The sequence below is a fragment of the Crocodylus porosus genome, unplaced genomic scaffold (assembly GCF_001723895.1).
Source record: "Crocodylus porosus isolate Cpor-Errol unplaced genomic scaffold, CroPor_comp1, whole genome shotgun sequence".
Lineage (NCBI taxonomy): Eukaryota > Metazoa > Chordata > Crocodylia > Crocodylidae > Crocodylus > Crocodylus porosus.
The window spans coordinates 8,729,562-8,747,964 of NW_017728935.1; the positions used below are offsets into that span (position 1 = coordinate 8,729,562).

The 18,403-nt window shown below is 47.2% G+C and overlaps 1 protein-coding gene across 7 annotated transcripts; it reads left to right on the plus strand.

The window, feature by feature from the left end:
• The first annotated feature begins 350 nt into the window (after window positions 1-350).
• On the plus strand, window positions 351-16,746 carry LOC109317921 (polymeric immunoglobulin receptor-like). Of its 7 annotated transcripts, none has more exons than XM_019546884.1 (11): window positions 351-441; window positions 3,027-3,311; window positions 6,083-6,273; window positions 8,290-8,438; window positions 9,374-9,709; window positions 10,090-10,419; window positions 10,596-10,925; window positions 11,456-11,792; window positions 13,485-13,591; window positions 14,310-14,435; window positions 16,433-16,746. In XM_019546884.1, the coding sequence occupies exons 4-11, from the start codon at window positions 8,402-8,404 to the stop codon at window positions 16,441-16,443; spliced, it is 1,614 nt and encodes a 537-aa protein (XP_019402429.1). In that variant the 5' UTR covers window positions 351-441; window positions 3,027-3,311; window positions 6,083-6,273; window positions 8,290-8,401; the 3' UTR covers window positions 16,444-16,746. The 7 variants fall into 7 exon arrangements, with proteins under 7 accessions (XP_019402429.1, XP_019402428.1, XP_019402431.1 ...); XM_019546883.1 differs by having other exon boundaries at window positions 396-569; XM_019546886.1 differs by lacking the exon at window positions 6,083-6,273 and having other exon boundaries at window positions 396-569.
• Window positions 16,747-18,403: the final 1,657 nt, after the last annotated feature.

The following is an 18,403-nucleotide window of genomic DNA, read 5'->3' on the forward strand; positions in this document are numbered from 1 at the left end:
ATAAATATCTTTGCTCATCGCATACTACAGCACGGATGAATTGCGGACAAAGTTTTCATTTCCTACTTCAGAGGGGCAAACCCCTGCAAAGCTCACTCACTCAGACCCCAAGTCCACACTAAGGGAAACCGAGCATGGAAGAACTGGCCCCTGGGCTTCCACCACCGACAAACCTTTTGAATAGGCATTTTCCCAATCCCCGCCGCGAAAATAGGAGAGACCAGAGAAAAAAACAAGTCAGGTTGGGGCAGATGATTTTAGACCTTGAGTTTTAAACTTTATTGTGTTCAGCTAGGCTTAGGAAGAGAGTAAGATAAGGAGGAATGAGTTTGGGGAATGTCTCAAGGTCGGGGAACAGATAACACCACAACTCTTTATAACGAGCGGTCCCCAGCCCCTGCCAGCTCTTACAGGAAAACAGATTCCCACAAAGACCAAGAGGTAAATTATGTAGGATTACTGGGGAAATGTTACTTAAGGGAACGGCCAGCAGTAGATGGGTGCTGTTGATTGCCAGATCTGTCAGAGCCAACTAGCAGGAGCCAGCATCTCCCCTCGCTAGCCCTGTCGTGAGTATCTGATGGAAAGCTTGTGACTGTCACTACTATTTCAGGGTAACTGCTTTTGCGGCTAGTCTGAAGACTGCACAGTAGCAACCTGGTTGATGTAACTGTATAACGGTTGCCCTAAATGTTTGGGTCTTAGTAAAGGAACGGTCAGTTGAATTATGGCTGTGGTCTAGCACGTTCCTAATACCCTCCCCTCCTGATGCTTTGCCCCGGGGGAAAGTGCCTGGGCTGTATCCATCTCAGGAAGAGGCACTGAACTTCACCTTTCAGAGCCGCCAACTCAGTGCTTTTCCCCAGCACCGGCTTCATTCAAATAATTTTCCGAGGGAATGCTGCGGGCTTGGTTCCCCTCTCCGACACAGGGGTTTGACTCCATCAACGTCCGGTGAGTCCAATCGCATTGCCCCTGATTTTCAGTGGCGGATGGCGCAAATGTGCATCGTGGAGTGGCCTCTGTAGTGCCACTGCTCTGCAAAGGGTATCATTGAAGACAGGGACAAATTAGTCTAAAGGTCTGAGCCCTAGTCCTGAAGCTACCATGCTGGATCCCCTCCAAGCATGTCCAAGAACCCCGTCCAATGCAAAACCAAGCATTTCGAGTTTCTAAGCCAGGGACTGTGATTGTGTGGGTCCAGAGGACTGTGTACATCTCCTGGTGTCTTGTGCCTCTGCTCCCTGAAGAGCTTTGTTCTGAACCTGGCAGGGAACAGGAGGTTCATTTCTGCTGCGCTGCTATCCACGGGAGTAACAGGTGGCATGGGGAGGGAAGTAATTGCACATTTATTGCACTGATTCAGCTCCGCGCAACAGATTTTCACTGTTATTGAACTAATCCCAAGTTCTGCTTACTGGAGTATTTGTCTTCAGCTAACAGGATGCCACAATGCTTCACAGATTTGCAACTAATACGCCCTCGGGTTTTCAAAGTGCTGCTAAACACGAGCAAGAGGCAAGATCAGGATCTTTATAACCATTTTGCCACTAAAAGAAACTGTGCCCTCAGGCAGACGCTACCAACTCTGCCATGAGTCTCAGCATTTTAGGCTATCTGTTGCATCGCTTGGTCTTACAAACTCACCATAGCTACTTTTCCCTTAATGAAGGCAGTTTATTCTGAGCTATGTGGAAACCCTGTGCATGAATAACACCTTCTTTGTTCTTCAGCTCCCACAAGGAAATGACTATGTTTGTGTACTGTATCTTCCCACAAATGTGCATTGAAAGTACACGTGAAACTCACTTTGCAATAGCCGTAATAACCGTGACATTAGCAATGTCTACTCACTGTTCACATCCATACAGAAAGCCTTGGTTTTTCTATGTTAAATAGGTTTTCTCTGCTGTCCCTGTTCCCCAAATCTGCATTAACACCATCAAACATGCAACAGATTAGACATACCACAACAAAATAATACCATGTCTGGGTTACAGAATTACAGGGAGAGGAAGTGGGGAACCTCATATGTATTGGCTGCTCCATGGTAAGAGTTTGTGTGTCTGCTCTCTTCTGTTGGAAGTGGAAGCTAACCATAGAGGCACCCATTTCTTAATTCCTACGGGAGACAGCAAACATACAAAACAGTTGCAGCAGATCAGCTTCATGGACAGTAAGTTCTTCTCTGTCTTAACCTGGTGTTACATCTATCCATAAGATAAGATAATGAGCTGACCGAAGTAGTTTTCAAATGTCCACAGAACAATGAAAGTATGCCGCTCTGCTTTCCCAATCCTTATCTGTTCAATCAAGTGGACATTTAGTTCAATTGGGCTATGTTGCAATGCTCTGATATTTTCTTCCATTAGCATGACTTTAAGAGACTGGTCTGGAATCAGAAAACCGCCATGTCATGCATAGGCACATGCAGTTTTCATGCCATTGAGACTGCAACTTCACGGGTAACATGGGAGCCGCTGAAGATCTCTGAGTGTCTGATATGCTCATCCATCTCCATTTCCCTTTGTCTAGCACAACGGGCTCTTCGGCTGCAGCTGGGGCTCTAAGGTGCTACTACATTACAGCAATAATCATGTTGGTGTTAGGACCTTCCCCTTTGTTTGAGCAACACAGTGTTTTGGGGCTGGGGGAGAGGAGGATGCACAAAGTTTGCTTCAAAGAAGCTAATAAATTAATTCACATTAGAATACTGCTCTGGAATACATAAAGTGAGCGTGAGCTCATGAAAGCTTGTGCTAGATATAGATATAGATATAGATATATGGAACTTATTTAGTTAGTCTATAAAAGGTGCCTATCTAGCCTAACACAGTTAACGACCTCTCTCTGCTCTTGCAATATAGCCCCAGAGCTGTGCACGAAACAATGAGATTTACTGAGCTGAACGGACTAGTAATTTGTGCTAAAATTTTCACCAGTTGCCCAGACAGCTGGAAATTCCCCTCCTAGCTGCTAGCTCTCTCTCATCAGAGCCTCTTCATTTTTTTCAATGACATCATTAGCATCTGAGGTCATCAAAAGGGTTGAATACAAAAGGACAAGACTGCAAGTCCCATGCGCAGTGTGGCTGGTGGTCGCTCCATCACTCCATTAAGGGTCGTTGATCACTTCTGGTCTTCTCGGTGGTGTGAATCTGTGACGACAGCCAAGAGCCATTAAAGAGGACTGGATCTGAGAAGAGAAAGCTGGGCAAATACTACCGGTGCTGGAAAGACGGGAGCTCTGTAAATCCAGCTCGAGACACAGCATGGAAGAAAGCCTGCAGTAGAGATCCATTTTAGCCTATGGTAGGTAAAGCACACTTTAAAAGTTGGGCAAAGTGCTAACCTAGTAGCAGTAGTCTGTATTCAGGAGAAGCTCTACAGGAGAGTCCCAGGGGCCACTTGCTACTATGCTTTTGAGTTCAACTCACCATTTGCTCCATCTGGCACTGCTTCCTTCAAGTCTGGCCAGCCATCACTAAACTGTATTTCTAGACTATGAAAACAGTGCTGGACTAAGTGTGAGGCTAGAGAGACCTATAGCAATAGACGGAGCATTGTAAGCACCTATAATGGCATTTTTAGTGATTACTAAAAAGCAGTAATTGAGTTTGTTGATACCCTGCTAATACACACTACAGCAAGACTGAAACGAGTGAAAGCAGCTAAGATAAGCTCAGGCATGTGTGCTGTCTATAATGCTTGCAGCTGCCCACTCCAGCTGAGGAAGCTGAACATCCAAGCCCTCCTCCTCCTGTCTTTGCGTCTTCTCTTGCTTTCTGCTTCTTACTTCTTTACCAGTAAGAAGGAACTGGTGCTCAGCAGTAGCATAATGAATGGTGGGTGATAGGGCAATCGGTCCCGGGTGCCCACTTAGAGAGGGCACATGGATGGCAGCTGCTGCTGCCTGGCTGCTGTGCCCCTAATGAACAGGATGTAGTGGCAATTGTCAAGGGTTCACGAGGCAGGGTGCTCGCCATCCCACAGCTGCATTGCAAAACTCAGCAAGACTAAAAGGAGAGCTCAGAGCACTCAGCACCCACAGCACAAAGATGCTCCAAGAGAGGAGGCACTGAATAACAAAGAGCTACCTCTATATCACTGTGTTTTCCTCCCTTTCCTGCAGTAAGCAAGGCCACTTCAGCCACAAAATAAAAGGATGCCAGTTTGCTAGGGGGTGCGGTACTGCGTGCATGGGTAGGATGGCTAAGCCAGCTTTCCGCTCTTGGGCCATATTCAGCCTGAGTGCTTTGGGCCATGTGTAAGGTCCTTTGGAAAATGGCATTTTATTGAGGAAGAGCAAATGAGAAAGCATTTCAGCAGCTCCACCATAGCTCACAAACTGCTTTACATTCTTCCCTGAATCCTGACACAGGACAGGGCTGTAGATTATCCTTCTATAAAGAGTAGAACACCTTGAGACGGTGACATTAACATGTATTTCAAGTCCTTTCAGCAGTTTTGTTAAATCACTGGTATTGTCTCGATGGTATGAAAAGAGAGATTATCTTTGAACTCAGTGGCAAAGTATTGCTCTGTAACTATACAACCCATGTACAAGATCTCAAAAGATCGCAGAGATGTTCTCATGTAGGCATGGCAACCAACGCCTAACGACAGAGCAAAAGGAATTATTGAGTTATACTTATGTTAAAGGACTTAACTGGGCTGACCCCAAAGGTCAGTTTAGCTCAGTGAAACGTGCTTTCTGGTCTCATTTTAAGACAGAGCACTATTAAAACTTTCTGTTTAAGGAAGAAACACTTGATCAGTGCTAAGTGCCCGAACATGGGGTTTCCACACCAGCAGGGTAGATGACAGCCCAGGCAATGGAGCAGAATTTCTTTCTATTTCTGCGGTGTCAGAACTTCACCCAATATCCGCAACCCCAAAAGGAGGAACAGATGGCAAATGCTAGCTCAGCTATAACAGTGTATGCCACGAAAGCCAAGTCTGGCTCAGATGTCGTTCTTGCTAGTTCCTGAAAGTAAGCTGAACAGGAATAGCTGTTGTAAGGTGTTCTTAGCAAAGGATCTTAGCCCCAGGCAGGTGCTGATATCGGGGGTCAGTCACCAGGACACAAGTTAAGCCACCACTTTCAGATTCAGACACTAACCTTTGGGCAACCTTGAACCGAGATGCAAATCAGGGTGGAATTTTATACCGTTGGTCTCACTCTGCTTACAGTACTTTTGGCACTAACTACCAAGCTACTGCTGCAGTGATGCTGCCAGAGCTGTTTTGCAATGTCAGGCTTTACAGGGGAGGGGACCAAAGTCCGGTCCCATTGAAGTCAGTGGGCACTGACACCAATTACACCGTGTTTGATCTAGTTATGACACTTCCCATTGGCACTGCCAAAGGCAGAGGAGACCTTTGTGATTCTCTGCTGTGACCACTTGCATAGCACAGACCAAACAGCCTTGGTGAGATATCCTCACTGCATGACCTGGCGCTCCCTTTCCCATATGACTAGCCGCTATCAGTTGGACTCTGAAGCAGTTGAGCTGCACAGGGGGTCAGAAACCCTGTTTGATGGCAGCAACAAGGCTTATCTGCTATGGATAAAAATGAATTTGAGTTTGTGGTGGGCTTTGAAGGCTCCTTGAGAAGCTCATTATTGTGCAGCAAATCTCGGTGCCCCAGAGAACAAACCGGCATCCTAGGGAGCTCTATTTGGTGTCTGGTTTGTTGGAACCAAGGAGTTAACACGCAGATGATCCCTAATTTACATTTCAGCAGACTCAGCACGGCCGACTCACTCTCTGGCCTAAATAAAGTGCATTTCCCCAGCCCCATCTTACACAGTTCCCTTGTCCTTCCAGTGTTGCAAGAATGGGGACTGAGGAGGAACTGAGGTCCCGGGCTGGGCAGCCTAGCTGACGCCTGCTGCTGCTGTGATCTGGGTGGAAACGCGCATGCTACCAACAGGGCAGGCAGCTGGGGGGAGGCAGGGGGTGGGAAGCAAGCCAGCGCATCCACCTAGCCCAGCTCTTTGCAGTTCCCCACAGCCCAGGGCCGCTCTCAGCAGCTTCCGACCCCTGTAAGAGGTGCTCTTCCCTTCCTCGTTGGCTTAGGGCCCGATCCAAGCTCCACTGCTGCAAGCTGAGGGCAGGCTAGAGCCGGCCCCGCCATTGGGAAGTGTCTAGTGGTGCCGAGATGGACGATCCCAGCTGAGCGCCATCGCTGCAGGTCCGCCGCCTCGTCACGCCGCACGCTGCTCTCCCGAGCTTTACCGGGGTCCCCGCCAAGGAATGATCCAGACGAGGTCAGTGGGGGTATCGCAGTCCATTTTAACACAGCCAAAGAAAACCGATCGATCATTTTTCTACCCGCCTGCTTATTTTTAACAGCTCGTGCACGTTCTCCGCTTGGTTGCTGGGGCAAAATGAAGGCAGAGAGAGGCAGTCGGGCTAATGGTTAGAGCACAGGCCTAGCAGTCCACAGTCCTGGGCTCTGCGCTTCATTCCTAAGCAATTCATTTCACTGCCCCACTGTTGCTTGTGTCTGCAGGACGGTGATATCACTGGCCCTCCTCCCAAAAGCCTTTGCGTGGAACGGTGCTTTACAAAAGGGTGCGCTAATTTGCTTCTCACAGCTGAAGGCAGGGAGTCATTCACACCCTGGGCACATCTCTTTGACACTCCAGTGGGATAGCAGTTCCCTAAAGTGTTTCTAAGCACACGAGCAAGCGCACGTGGAAGGAGTTGCTTACACAGTTTACAGCTGGTTTCAAACGCAGGTGACTTAACCTCTTTGCTTCCTGAAATGCTTGGAGGTGTCTCGGAGGGACTTGGGGAAGCGCCCTGCGGTGGGGGCTGAGGTTTCAACCAAGCTGAGTGTTGAGCAACTGTCAAGCCGAGAGTTGCACCAAAGACTGTTCAGACTGAAACACTAAAGCAATCAGGAGTGAATTTTTAACTCGGGATGAGGAAGTGAATCCAAGCGCCGAGCACAAACAGCGTCTCGCTTAGATCCGTAATTGGCTGCGCAGATGTCCCAAAAGCGCCACCGAGAAGTGTATGGGTTGGAAAGAGGGGATGTCGTTTCCAGCAGGTCCGAAGCTGGACAGACAGCCCCCGCTGGGGAGGGGACTTCTGGGCTTCCCCAGACTACCACCAAATTTGCCTGCGTCTCCCTTCATCTTCTGCTATTGTTTGCTGAGCTGATAAAAATCTTGCACTCCCTGCCTAGGATTTTGGCTGCCCAAGGCCTCAGAGGCCAGCTGCAGCCTCGGGGCAGGCGCGCGGACTTCTAGCAAAACAGATTATTCACCTCAGTGGCTAAATCAGACATGCTCAAGCCCACAGCTCTCTTCCAGTCAGCTCAGTGCTGGGGCAGCCTCCCACCCCCGCGGGGCACAACGGCCCCAGCACTGCCTGGAGAGCGAAGCCCCAGTTCAACCGCTGATCCATCCGGGGACCAAGCCCCTCTCCGTTCTCTGAGCCTCCGTTTTTCCCCCATCTCTAAAAATGGCAATAATGTGAGTTGGTAAAGCATTTTCAGATCTGTGAATAAAAATGCTCGCAGAGCTAGTTGTCATTACCAGGCTCCACTCCTCTCCCTCAGCACCACTTATTCCTTGCCAGCACTCTCCACTTCATGTTGCGTGGTCGGTTTTCACCCTCACACCACACTTCTTGTAGGAAGTGGCATTTGATCCCTGTTCGGTCCCAGCACCGTACGCATAACAAAGTTTTCATTTTTATTTTCCGGCTGAGCTTGCCCAGAGACTTCAAATGGAGTCTAGTGGGTCCTGCACAGATTTGGCAAGCAGGACACCCGAGTCCTATCTGCGGCTCCGCTGCTCACGGTAAATTTGGACAAGTTGCTTCTCTGCTTGAGAGGCTTTGATGCAAGGCGATATGCTAGCAGCATCATATATTTCAGCAAGCGGTCTCCTATTTCAACAGGAAAAGTTCCCAGTGGCTGGAATGGTTACAGGCACCAGTGGGATTTAGGTGCCCGGTTCCCATGCGGTTTCATTAGCGGTCGGGTACCTAACTTCCATAAAAGAAATGCAAACATCCAGAACTCTTGGCTCAGAGATGATACCTTTTATTAAACCAACTGAGAAATTGCCTTGCAAATATATTTCTGCAAGCTTTTGGGCTTACACGCCCTTCCTCAGGCTCAGGAAAAGTTGGTAAAAAGTCCTCATATGTAGGAAATAAACTTCATTTTTGCACAAAGGAAGCTTATGCTGGAAATCTTTCCCTCTGGGTATAAAGCTCTTTGAAAATCCTGGTCTTTATCTTTACCTTTTTCTCATATTTGATGACAGCTACGTGTAAAGTTAAGTGCTTTGGATTTCCAGCTGGGAGTTGAAAGGTGACCCTGGCCTCGATACCAAAGTGCAACTCAGATGTCTACCCAGTGAAGAGTAAAGGGCAAGCATGGATGGTCTCCTCCTGTTACCACTCTTATTCCACGGTGAGTAAGTTTAGGAACCATCTCTGTGATGCAAAGCACTTGCAACGATACTGAGTGAGAGATCTCAGGGCTTGCAGGGAATGACAGGAAATTTGGAGTGAAATAAAAGACAATCCCTTCTAACGCAGGGCTGGAGGAGGGCAACTCCCTCTCTTCACAGTGGAGACAAGGGAAACGTCCCCGTCACAAGACACAGTTAATGATTCTGAATGATATCGTGAAGGCTCAAGGCGCACGTGTCCGTGGTCCTGCCTATCCTGCAGCCGTTCATAGCCATGCAGTGTGACTGCAAAGGGCAAATAAAAGCATCCAGATCAGGACAGTATTTATACCTACCTGGCTCTGGTGTAAATGATCACATGAGGTACGGGGAACAGAGAATCAAACCCTGCATCTCTCATTAAGACCTGACCAAAACTTTCCTGAAACCAATAGAAAGGAGGCAGATGCAATGGGCTGTAGAGTGTTTCTGCTTCCAGGAGTGGAGACCTCAAGGGTAGAAACGTTTTACAGAGATGTAAAGGACAACACAGGATTACTTCTTCCTCTGAGATCTCTTTGTCACTAAATACTGCCCAGCTGCTCTGATCCATTCAGCTTTTGGCAGGTAAAACACCTGCTGGGATTGATAGGAGTCCTGCCTGCGAAAGGGCTGCATAATACTTGAGCGGTAGATCAGGGTTTCTCCCTAGATGCTGCCACACAACGTGGATGAAGGATTTTATCCAAATCCCTTACCTGCCCAGGTATAGAGTAATAAAGCCTGGGAGAGCCAAGAAATGTGGATCTGCTTTACACGAATTTTACATCTTCCAAAATTAGTATTAAGCCGTGTGGGCCAGGTCATCAGTCTCACATTTGTGCTGCTGTGCTGGTTTGTACCACCTGGCTGGCTATCTGGCTAATGCACTGTCTACATTTTTTTGAATAAACAGTTTCAGGTGCCATGAACGGGCCCAGGCTGTTGATAGCGGGGGTTGGAGATTCAGTCACCATCCCATGTTTGTATCCAAAGACTCCAGCCAACAGACACGACCGGAAGTTTTGGTGTAAAATGTCAGCCACCAAAGTGTGCAACACCATCATTTCTACCAACAGTTACACCTCCGACGAGTACAAAAACCGAGCAGAAATCACCGACTTCCCTCATAACAGCACAGCCATGCTGCGAATGACCAGCCTGAGGAAGAACGACAGTGGGATTTACAGATGTGGCATCGGCGTTACCAACAGAGGCTTATTTATCAGCGTAAACCTCACCGTGTTGGACGGTACAGTAGCCGGATGCCTTCAGAGCCAACTGATTGCAAAATACGTAGATTGAGGTCTCTCCTCTGAGCCTACGCACCCAGACTTGGAAAACCCTCATGCCCAATTTATGGTGTTGGGAGCCACGTGTTTTAGTGGTGGCTTACGATGACCTCAATCTAAGGCAACAGTTGTGGCATCAACTTTGCTTGGTCACGCTCTTCCTCCCCTTTGCTGAGAACAGTCATTTACTTGCGAGATTAGAAGAGAATTTCTTTCCTTTTCTTTATGAAAAGTGCCCGGAGATTGACCAAAACTCACCCTTAGGAAACGTGGAAGGGCTAAGAAGGGAAGCTGCTCCAAGCTGCTCCTTACGGTGTTCTCTTCTGTTCTCTTCCAACAGATCCCACCGTGCCAAAATCACCAGAGCTGGTGCTTGGGGAGCCCAGAGGATCAGTGACAATCCAGTGTCACACGGAAAATGTCAAAGGCAGCGAAAGGAGCTTTTGGTGTAGACTGGGAAAAAGTGGCTGTTCTCTCATAGCAGACACGGACGGTTACGTGAGCAAGAGTTACGACGGGAGAATCGTCATCACCCACCAGGAGGGCTCTGGGACTTTCAACGTCTTGATAAATGGACTAAAACCAGAGGATTCTGGGCTGTACAAGTGTGGGACGGGAACGCCAAGTGACTCCAGAGACACGGAAACCATAGACCTGCAGCTCACTGAAGGTAAGGCTAGGAAGAAAGGGCAGGTAACTATTAGGAGCTGCTCTAGGTCCTTACTTGCTGAACAGCATCTGCATTTGCAGCCATGTTCCAAAATCCGGCATATATTGTCTTTTCGGGGGGCAGGACTCAGAGCAGTTTGGGCTAAGCAGCTTACCCCGTTTCTTCTACACCTCCAGATTCAACCATCCCCAAGCAATTGAGGCGCTTGAGTGGAGTCGTAGGTGGCTCGGTGTCCGCTACGTGCCGCTACGATCCCCAAAAGGAGTATGAGATGAAATACTGGTGCAAGTGGGAGAAGGCACAATGCAGCCCGGTGGTAGACACCCATGGATTTGTAGATGATGCATTTAAAGGAAGAACAAGGATAGTCAGCGATAACCAGAAAAAAGGAACGTACACAATAGTGATGAGCCGCCTGAGAGAAAAGGATGAAGGATGGTATTGGTGTGGGGCTAAAGGTGGAAACCCGGAGCAGACATCTTCTGTCATGTTATACATCGAAAATGGTATGTGTTGAAGGGTAGCTAAGAGCCTCTTCTTTCAATCTCCTTCTGCATTTGGCCCATCACCCCTGCAGGCACTAAGAAAAGAGCCACTGTCCAAAAAGCTCTGCTTTGTACTCTGCCTTGGCCCATCAGGCGTACCAGTCTAGCTCAGCAATGCTGAGATGTTTTGTAGAGCTTAAGGGGGAGAGTTTTGAAGATGCTAATGAGAATCAGGAGTGTCAATGGAAGGGTCTAAGTGGCAGTCTCTCCCTAGGGAGAGATAATAGCATTCATTTTTCACTGCTTCTAATACAGCGGTGCCCAGAGCCCCCGTCGGGGTTCGTTGTGCCCGGTTCTGTACCAGCACCCACACCGATGCAGTCCTGAAGCTAAATGTGAAAGCTGCATCTTCCAGCTTTGGGAAAACGTCACTGGAAAGCATGCACTGTGCATTGCACCGGGACAGAGGCCAGGCATCACACCAGCACAGGGCCAATCTTCTGTCCCTGCACTAAACGTGTGCTCTTTGTTGCAATCCTACTCTTCACTAGAGTCACAGACCTCTGCACCTGCCAGCCCCAAAACAGCCACAAGAGCCAAAGGAACAGCACCAGTATCAGTAGCAGCAACTACAAGTGCTAAAGGAGCAGCAACAGGGCCAGCAGCAGCATCTACGGGAGCCAAAGGAGCAGCAACAGGGTCAGCAGCAACTATAGCAGCAGCAACAAGAGCACACGGAGCAGCAACTCCTGTCCTCCACAGCATCCCCAACCACATAAACACCCCAGACCACACATACCCTGCACGCACAGGTACCGGGAAGCCTTTGGGAACAGCGACCACTGCCGACAGATTTGTAACGTCCAGTCAGGAAGCCCAGAGCGAAAGGTAAGATCCTGAACAAGCACGGCCCATGGGATACATGACGCCTTTGGATTTGTCTGAAATCTTCTGGTACCCAGGGAAGGAAGGCTAATTCCCATCTAATTCTGCAATCACTGCAATCCTCTCTCATAAACTATGCAGGATGAGAAAAGAGACAAGTCAGAGGCAGGCATATATCATTTGCACAAAGATGACTAGATAGATCAGAAACTTCACTTGTCCAGTCTCCGAGGATGAGAACAAGGGGATGTCGGCAGTGATTAAAAAGGTGGCAAGTTCAGAATTGGGAGCAGGAACTATTCTCTCGCCCCAGGTATAATCACCCCGTGAAACTCACTGCCGGGAGCAGAAGCTGAGGCCAAAGGGAAGGGACATCTTTATGAGATAAAGAAACCCCTGGAGTACCAATGGCTGATGCTCACAATATTTGTAAGGGATACCAGCTCTATTGCTACAGGACTGAATCCAATCTATATATTAGTAAGCAAGAGAAGAAATAGCAGGCCAAATGATCCGTATTTGCCTTTGGAGCCATTCTTATGCTTTCTTCTGAACTAGCTGGTGCTGGCTGTTGTGGCAGGTCAGATGCAGGGCGAGATGTAGCGCTGCCCACTGATCTCGTATAGCAAGCCTTGTGTCCTCATGCTCAAGCCTGGGAAAGACAATCTCTCAGGACACATGAGCACTGCAGGATGTGATGCTGGCGATTCAATAGCCACCATACTACCTTCTCTGCCGCAAGTCAGTAATCCTTACCCCCGAGGCTGAGGGGTGAGCCCGAATAGGCCAGGCCTTTGGAAGATTTACGTAATTTTTGTCAGTAATGACCTTATGTCACTTTACTACAGGAGCAGAATTGCTAACTCCAGGGACCGGGCTGAGATCCTGCCTCCCTACCTTCCTGTATGCTTTAAACCGAGTGCAGTATTCTTCTTCGCTTCCTCCCCTAAATGGTTACGTAGCATTGCCATGGGCTGCTGTTGCATTGCACCACACCAGATGTGGCTGCAGCACTGCAGCAGGGGAAATGATCCTTCCTGTGCTTTACATGCCTGTCAGTAAAGAGCTCTGGCACACCGGCATATGCTAGGAATGGAGGGAGACGACACTGCCTACAAACACTAATAACTAGTACAGCCATATCCCTCAGACCTGTTCCTTCCTTGAACCCCAGGCAGCAGAGACAAGCGTTGCCCATTACAAAACAAGCATTAAGTTGCTATCTAATAAGGAGCCAGCTTTCTAGGTAGTAGCAAGCCCAGTGTATGCCCTGGGGATCTGCAACTCTGGGCACTTCCAGCTTGAAGGCCCCTACGGGGTTTTGCAAGAAGGCACTCCACCAGCACGGTGATGGGAATGGCACACAAACCTAGGTAGACCGAGCAGTAACCCAGCCCGGAAACTGGGAGGAACCCGTTTCAATTTTTAAGGGGGCAATTCAACCAAGCACTATAAATCCCCTGGAGTAGGGCACAGTACTAAGTCACTACAGAAATTACTTCCTCATGATCAAAACCTAGATCGAATGATTTACTCTCAGCTTGACTTTGTTGACAGTTCTTGCATTGGGAAAGAAAGTTTATGACCCTTTTTTTTAACATTCTTCCATGTAAAAACCAAGCCTTCGCTCAAGTGCTTTATGTGCCTCCTACATGGCACAAAGTCCCACGTAACGCTTACGGTTTATCTTTGCAGTTCATCAAGCGGCTCACCGTTCCTTTCAGCTGTGTTACCAGCTCTCCTGGTGCTGCTGCTTCTTGCTGGTATTGCTGTCCTTATTAAAGTAAAGCTGCAAAAGAAGAGTAAGTCTAACGGGCAACACCCTGGGGGTGGCTTGGGGTGTTTTCCACATGCTCTACTTTTAAAACTCTGACGAGCCACCATGTTTCCAGAGATGAGCGGCCACTTTGTAGTGAGTTTTGTGTAGGCTGCTGGAGAAGAAACCTGCAGCGTGAGTTCTCTCAGAGGCCCCCTGGTATCGTCCTTTCTGGTCATAAATCTAACACATACACATCATTTACACTTAAAGACCATTCACTCTTTGCATGTTGAAAAATCATAACAGTTTTATGGTTCCATTTTGCTTGGGAAACTCGGAGCATGAGCGTTTGATGCTGCACTCCTTCGAGGCTGAATATGCTCCCATCGAACAGCAGTGCGCAATCGGGACCAAACCATTGCTCTCTTACAGATCGATGCCATAGCAGCTTCAGCCCTGATGGTACAAAGATTGACCAGAATAATCACAATTAAGCACTGATTTTCTTTACCGGGGGTGTGGGCAACTCCATGCCCTGAACCTGTGGCTAGCTCTTATTGTGGAACAATAATATTTATTGGGAATTTAGAGACAGAGCGAGGGAGCGAATGTTAATTAATACAATGTCTGGAAGAGAGATCCCAGCTTTATATATCAGCAGCAGCTCTAGGCCTAAACCCACGGCTGCTGACATCAGTGGGCATCTCTGTATGGACGTCAGCAGATTTTGGAACAGGCCCTAAGTTGTATCTTTCTTTTAGGAAACACCAGTCAGGCCGGGAGGAACCCTGAAACTGCCCCCATCTTAATTGACTTAAAGGACCTTCAAAAGAATATGACAGAGGATAACGTGCAAACAACCAAGCGGAAGCTGAGCCTTCAAAAAAGTAGGTTTATACCCCGTATTCACCCCCCAAGTTAGAAAAATTTGTATAAATAATAAATAAAGGCTCAGTCACTGGAGGGTCAAGTGCACCAATAAAAAATAGAGGTATTTTTCATGTGCAAAATAATTCAGTGAAGTTACTGGGGAAACATCCACATTTCAAGCATTTTCCAACACGGCGCAAATACATTGAACAAAACCCAGCAAACTGTTCGGTTGCAAACTGTCGTTGAAAAGTTCAAGCATTTGAATTTCTCTCTCTTTCCCCCTTTTTTTTAACCAGCTCTAGTGATTGGGAGCCATGAAAAAGTTGCATTTTCCCAGCTTCTCATTCGGGTATTGATATATTTTTAAAGTCATCTCCCCAGAATCTATCCATCACCTGAGGTTTGGGGGTTTTGCTTTTTGCTTTGTTTTTTTAAGAAGGACCATAAAGAACTCAACTCCCATTAATTCAGCCGGGGCTGAATGAATGTCCTTTGACTTTCGTGAAAGTCCCAACCTTAGTAGCTAGCTGGATATTTTAGGATTTCCCTATCACTGTAGGTAGCAGAGGAGCTCTCATACTAATATGCGGCTTTCCCCCTTCATCCATATATTATATATGTGAAATGTATTGGACGGCAAATTCTCTGCACAGAACTGGAGGAATGTAGTTGCATGCCGTGGGTGCGCAGGATTATGTTTTATATCTGATATTGGTTTGCTCATATATAAGACCTAATCAATAGCCGCACAGAGCAGATATCAGCTTTGCAGTGCTTATCCAGGATTATAGTTTCAGGACCTGAATGAAAAATCTGCTCTCTCCTTTCCTGGCCTTGTGAAGTGACTTTGGCTCATGGATTTCAACAGAATTGGAGGCCCCTTGTTCAGTTTGCACGTTTATTGTTGCACTGGATTATATTGTGCTCTTTCAAAGCTTCCGATTTATCTCACTTCCTGCTCCAGTCATTTTAATAATATTTGATTGCTTGTGACCTATTCCAATATGGCAATATGACAAATAAGCAATTCTTATTTATTGCATTGCAATCATTCCTTTTGCTCTTGTTTTGAGTGCAGAATATCCTGCACAACTACTGAGATAATAGGTCATGTGCAATTCCCTGTTTTTCCAGCAACATGAAACAAACACGGGGTTTTCTTGGAATATTCATAGCCTTGGGTGTAGGCTTGCCAAGGAAACAGCTGAGCAAACTGAAATATTTTAAAGAACTGTTGGTTTGAGGCATTTGATCTCAGTGAAGTTTATGCCTCAACTTTGAGATGCAACCAAAACACATGAAAACTTACTGTGCATTTGAAAAATGTGATGGCATTCAGTGTCCCGTCTGCAGAATGTTACAAACTTATTCTCTCCAATGGTGCAAACCAGTGGTTTTCAATGTGTGGTCTCTGGACCCCTGGGGGTCCGCAGACTAGGTCTAAGGGGTCCATGAAAATAGGTGCTATAACATTTAATGACAATTAGGCAATGAAACAAAAGATTTGAAAATTTAGTATAGGCTCCCAGAGGAGAAAGCCACGCTTAATTTTGGTCATAATGGCTGAGATCTGGAATATCCTGCACAGAGTAGAACAGCCTTGAATAAAACCTTACAGGTTCAGGACATTTGTTCAGGATAAAATCTTATGTCTTAAAAAGGGGTGTCTATTTTATCTAATATTTAGGTCTTCAAAAAAGCTTCTCTTTATAACTATGACTCTGGGGAAAGAAAATGTGATCATAAAAGTAACAGTATTTCACAGCTTTTCAGGAATCTAGAAAGTGAAAAGAGGGTTTTTTTGTTTCTTTTTAGAGCTACCTACTGATTTTGGGGGGCCCATAGTAAGACACCTGGACAAGGCCTGAGGACAACTGCTCAGTACTTTCTGAAAACAGGCACCCCTGAAAGTGGCTTATGTTAGGCGCCTGGAAATGCAACACTAAAAAATATGTTAGCCAGAAACAATGCCAGGGAATAGTGACATTTTGCTCTCTCTCTTTTGTTTCAGGTGTCCTATGAAAAAAGAAATGTTGTTTTCTCAACTGCATCTATCAAGACTCAAGGGAGAACAATCAGGGCTCCCTTCCTTTCTGAGGCTAGCATACATAAGCCAAGTAGCCAACTTAAAAATATATATACACATCACATTGCATACTGCACAGCAGACTTTTTAAGCCTATTTCCATTTCAAAAGACTGCATTTCATTTAATACATCATGATAACTGTGCTTTTGTATAATAGATGAATCTTGAGCTGATAAGTGTCATTTATAGGAGAAGTGTTTGTTAAAAAAAAGAATAAAGCAAAGTGCTATAGCCAAATCTTTCCAGAGGTAACTTTTGTTGTGTGGCACGTCTCTCTTCAAAGGAAGGCAGAACACTTGCAGTTGAAGGCTATGGCTAGGGGACGGCATGGAGAACACGGATGTATCCATGGGGCACGTTACCTATAAATATTGTGTGTAGGTGGCAAACCTGAGTGCGCCAGCAGGTGAAACGCTGTTTATTTGCCTTAGCATTAGGCAAAACCTAAGGGCTGGCTCTGGTGTTTCGAAATCCTCATCCACCTTGTTTTTTGGGCAAAACAGAAACCAGATCAGGGGTTCGGCATCTCAAAGGCACTCGAGTTTCCGGAGACCTAAATAAGAGACCTTGGTTTTCATTCACGTCCCGCGCTCAGTTCCCCCAAGTTTCACGGCGTGATTTCAAACCGCCTAGCTCAGACGCAGGCGAGGGCCGAGCTGCTGCCGGGCCATGCTGCAGGCTGGGCTGTGCACGGAGAGCCACTCGCTGGGGGTTGTTTGTGCTCTGGAGATGCCAAAGTGCTTTGGACGCCTGCGTCTTGGCAGGAAGACATTTCCTTGTCTGTTAAAACATGCAAATATATTGGTGAAATTCCACTGGGGCCAGAGACAATGGCTCGCCTTCACTGGAGATTTTAGAAGTGGGAAGTGCAGGGAGGAGGGCAAATAGTTTCAGGAAACAGGTGTAGAGGAGAGTCCCTCATACCAAAGTGTTGTCACATGGCTGTGCAAGATACTCACAGGCCTCCCTGGGTTGGTTTCCTGCACTGAGGCTTCTCGGGCCCTGTAGTGCACCTCCCTCCCCACTAAAGGCCAAATTGCTGCTGGTTGCAAACTATTAAATCACTCACGCTCCTTGAACAAACTAATTTTTAGAGTGACACGTGGGAGTGCAAGCATGCTGCAAGATCCAGGAGGGCAAGGCTGCTTGGGAACGGCCTGGCCGGTGCTACGGAGGACTCTGCTACCTCTCCAAGGCCCAACACGTGGATCCTGATGGGTCTAATCTGCTGCAAGCTACTGCCTAGGAAATAGATTAACCTTACAGTGAGGGCTAGGCTGTTCCTTGCAGGTACAACCCTACTGTATGGCAGGTAGGATGGTGTCTGATCCACGGGGAAGGGCTTTTCCCTTCTCCACTTCAACAGGACTGAGACCCAACAGCCTCCCAAATAATACAACTGGTACCCCTCCTGGCAGGAGAAGTTTCCCAAAATGGGATTCTGTTAAGACTTTTAGTCTACACGCCTGGCAGAAGCAGTCTGGTCCTCAAATGAAGCTACAGGTGTGTGCACCGCTGACAAGCGTGCACCACCATTTAGGTCTTGAGCTAAAGGCACCTTCATGTGTCTTTCAGCTTGATCCGTTCTTCACCACAGCTAATTAACATAGTCATAGACTTTAAGGTCTAGAGGGATCACGATAATCATCCATTCAATCTGGCCTCCTGGATTGCACGGGTCCAAAAATGTCAGTGTCAAAACTTACAAATGCTTGGCTGGGTTAGAACAGAGCTGTAAAGTGATGTATCCTGGTACGTTAAAAGCCAGAACCATTTGTCTTTTCAAGTTGCAGAGAGGGAATTTTCTTTCATGCCATCTTATTACCAAGAAACAGCTGCAGAAAGAGACAAAATGCCCTGAAAATGGAGTACTTCAAAGAACTGTGAACATTTT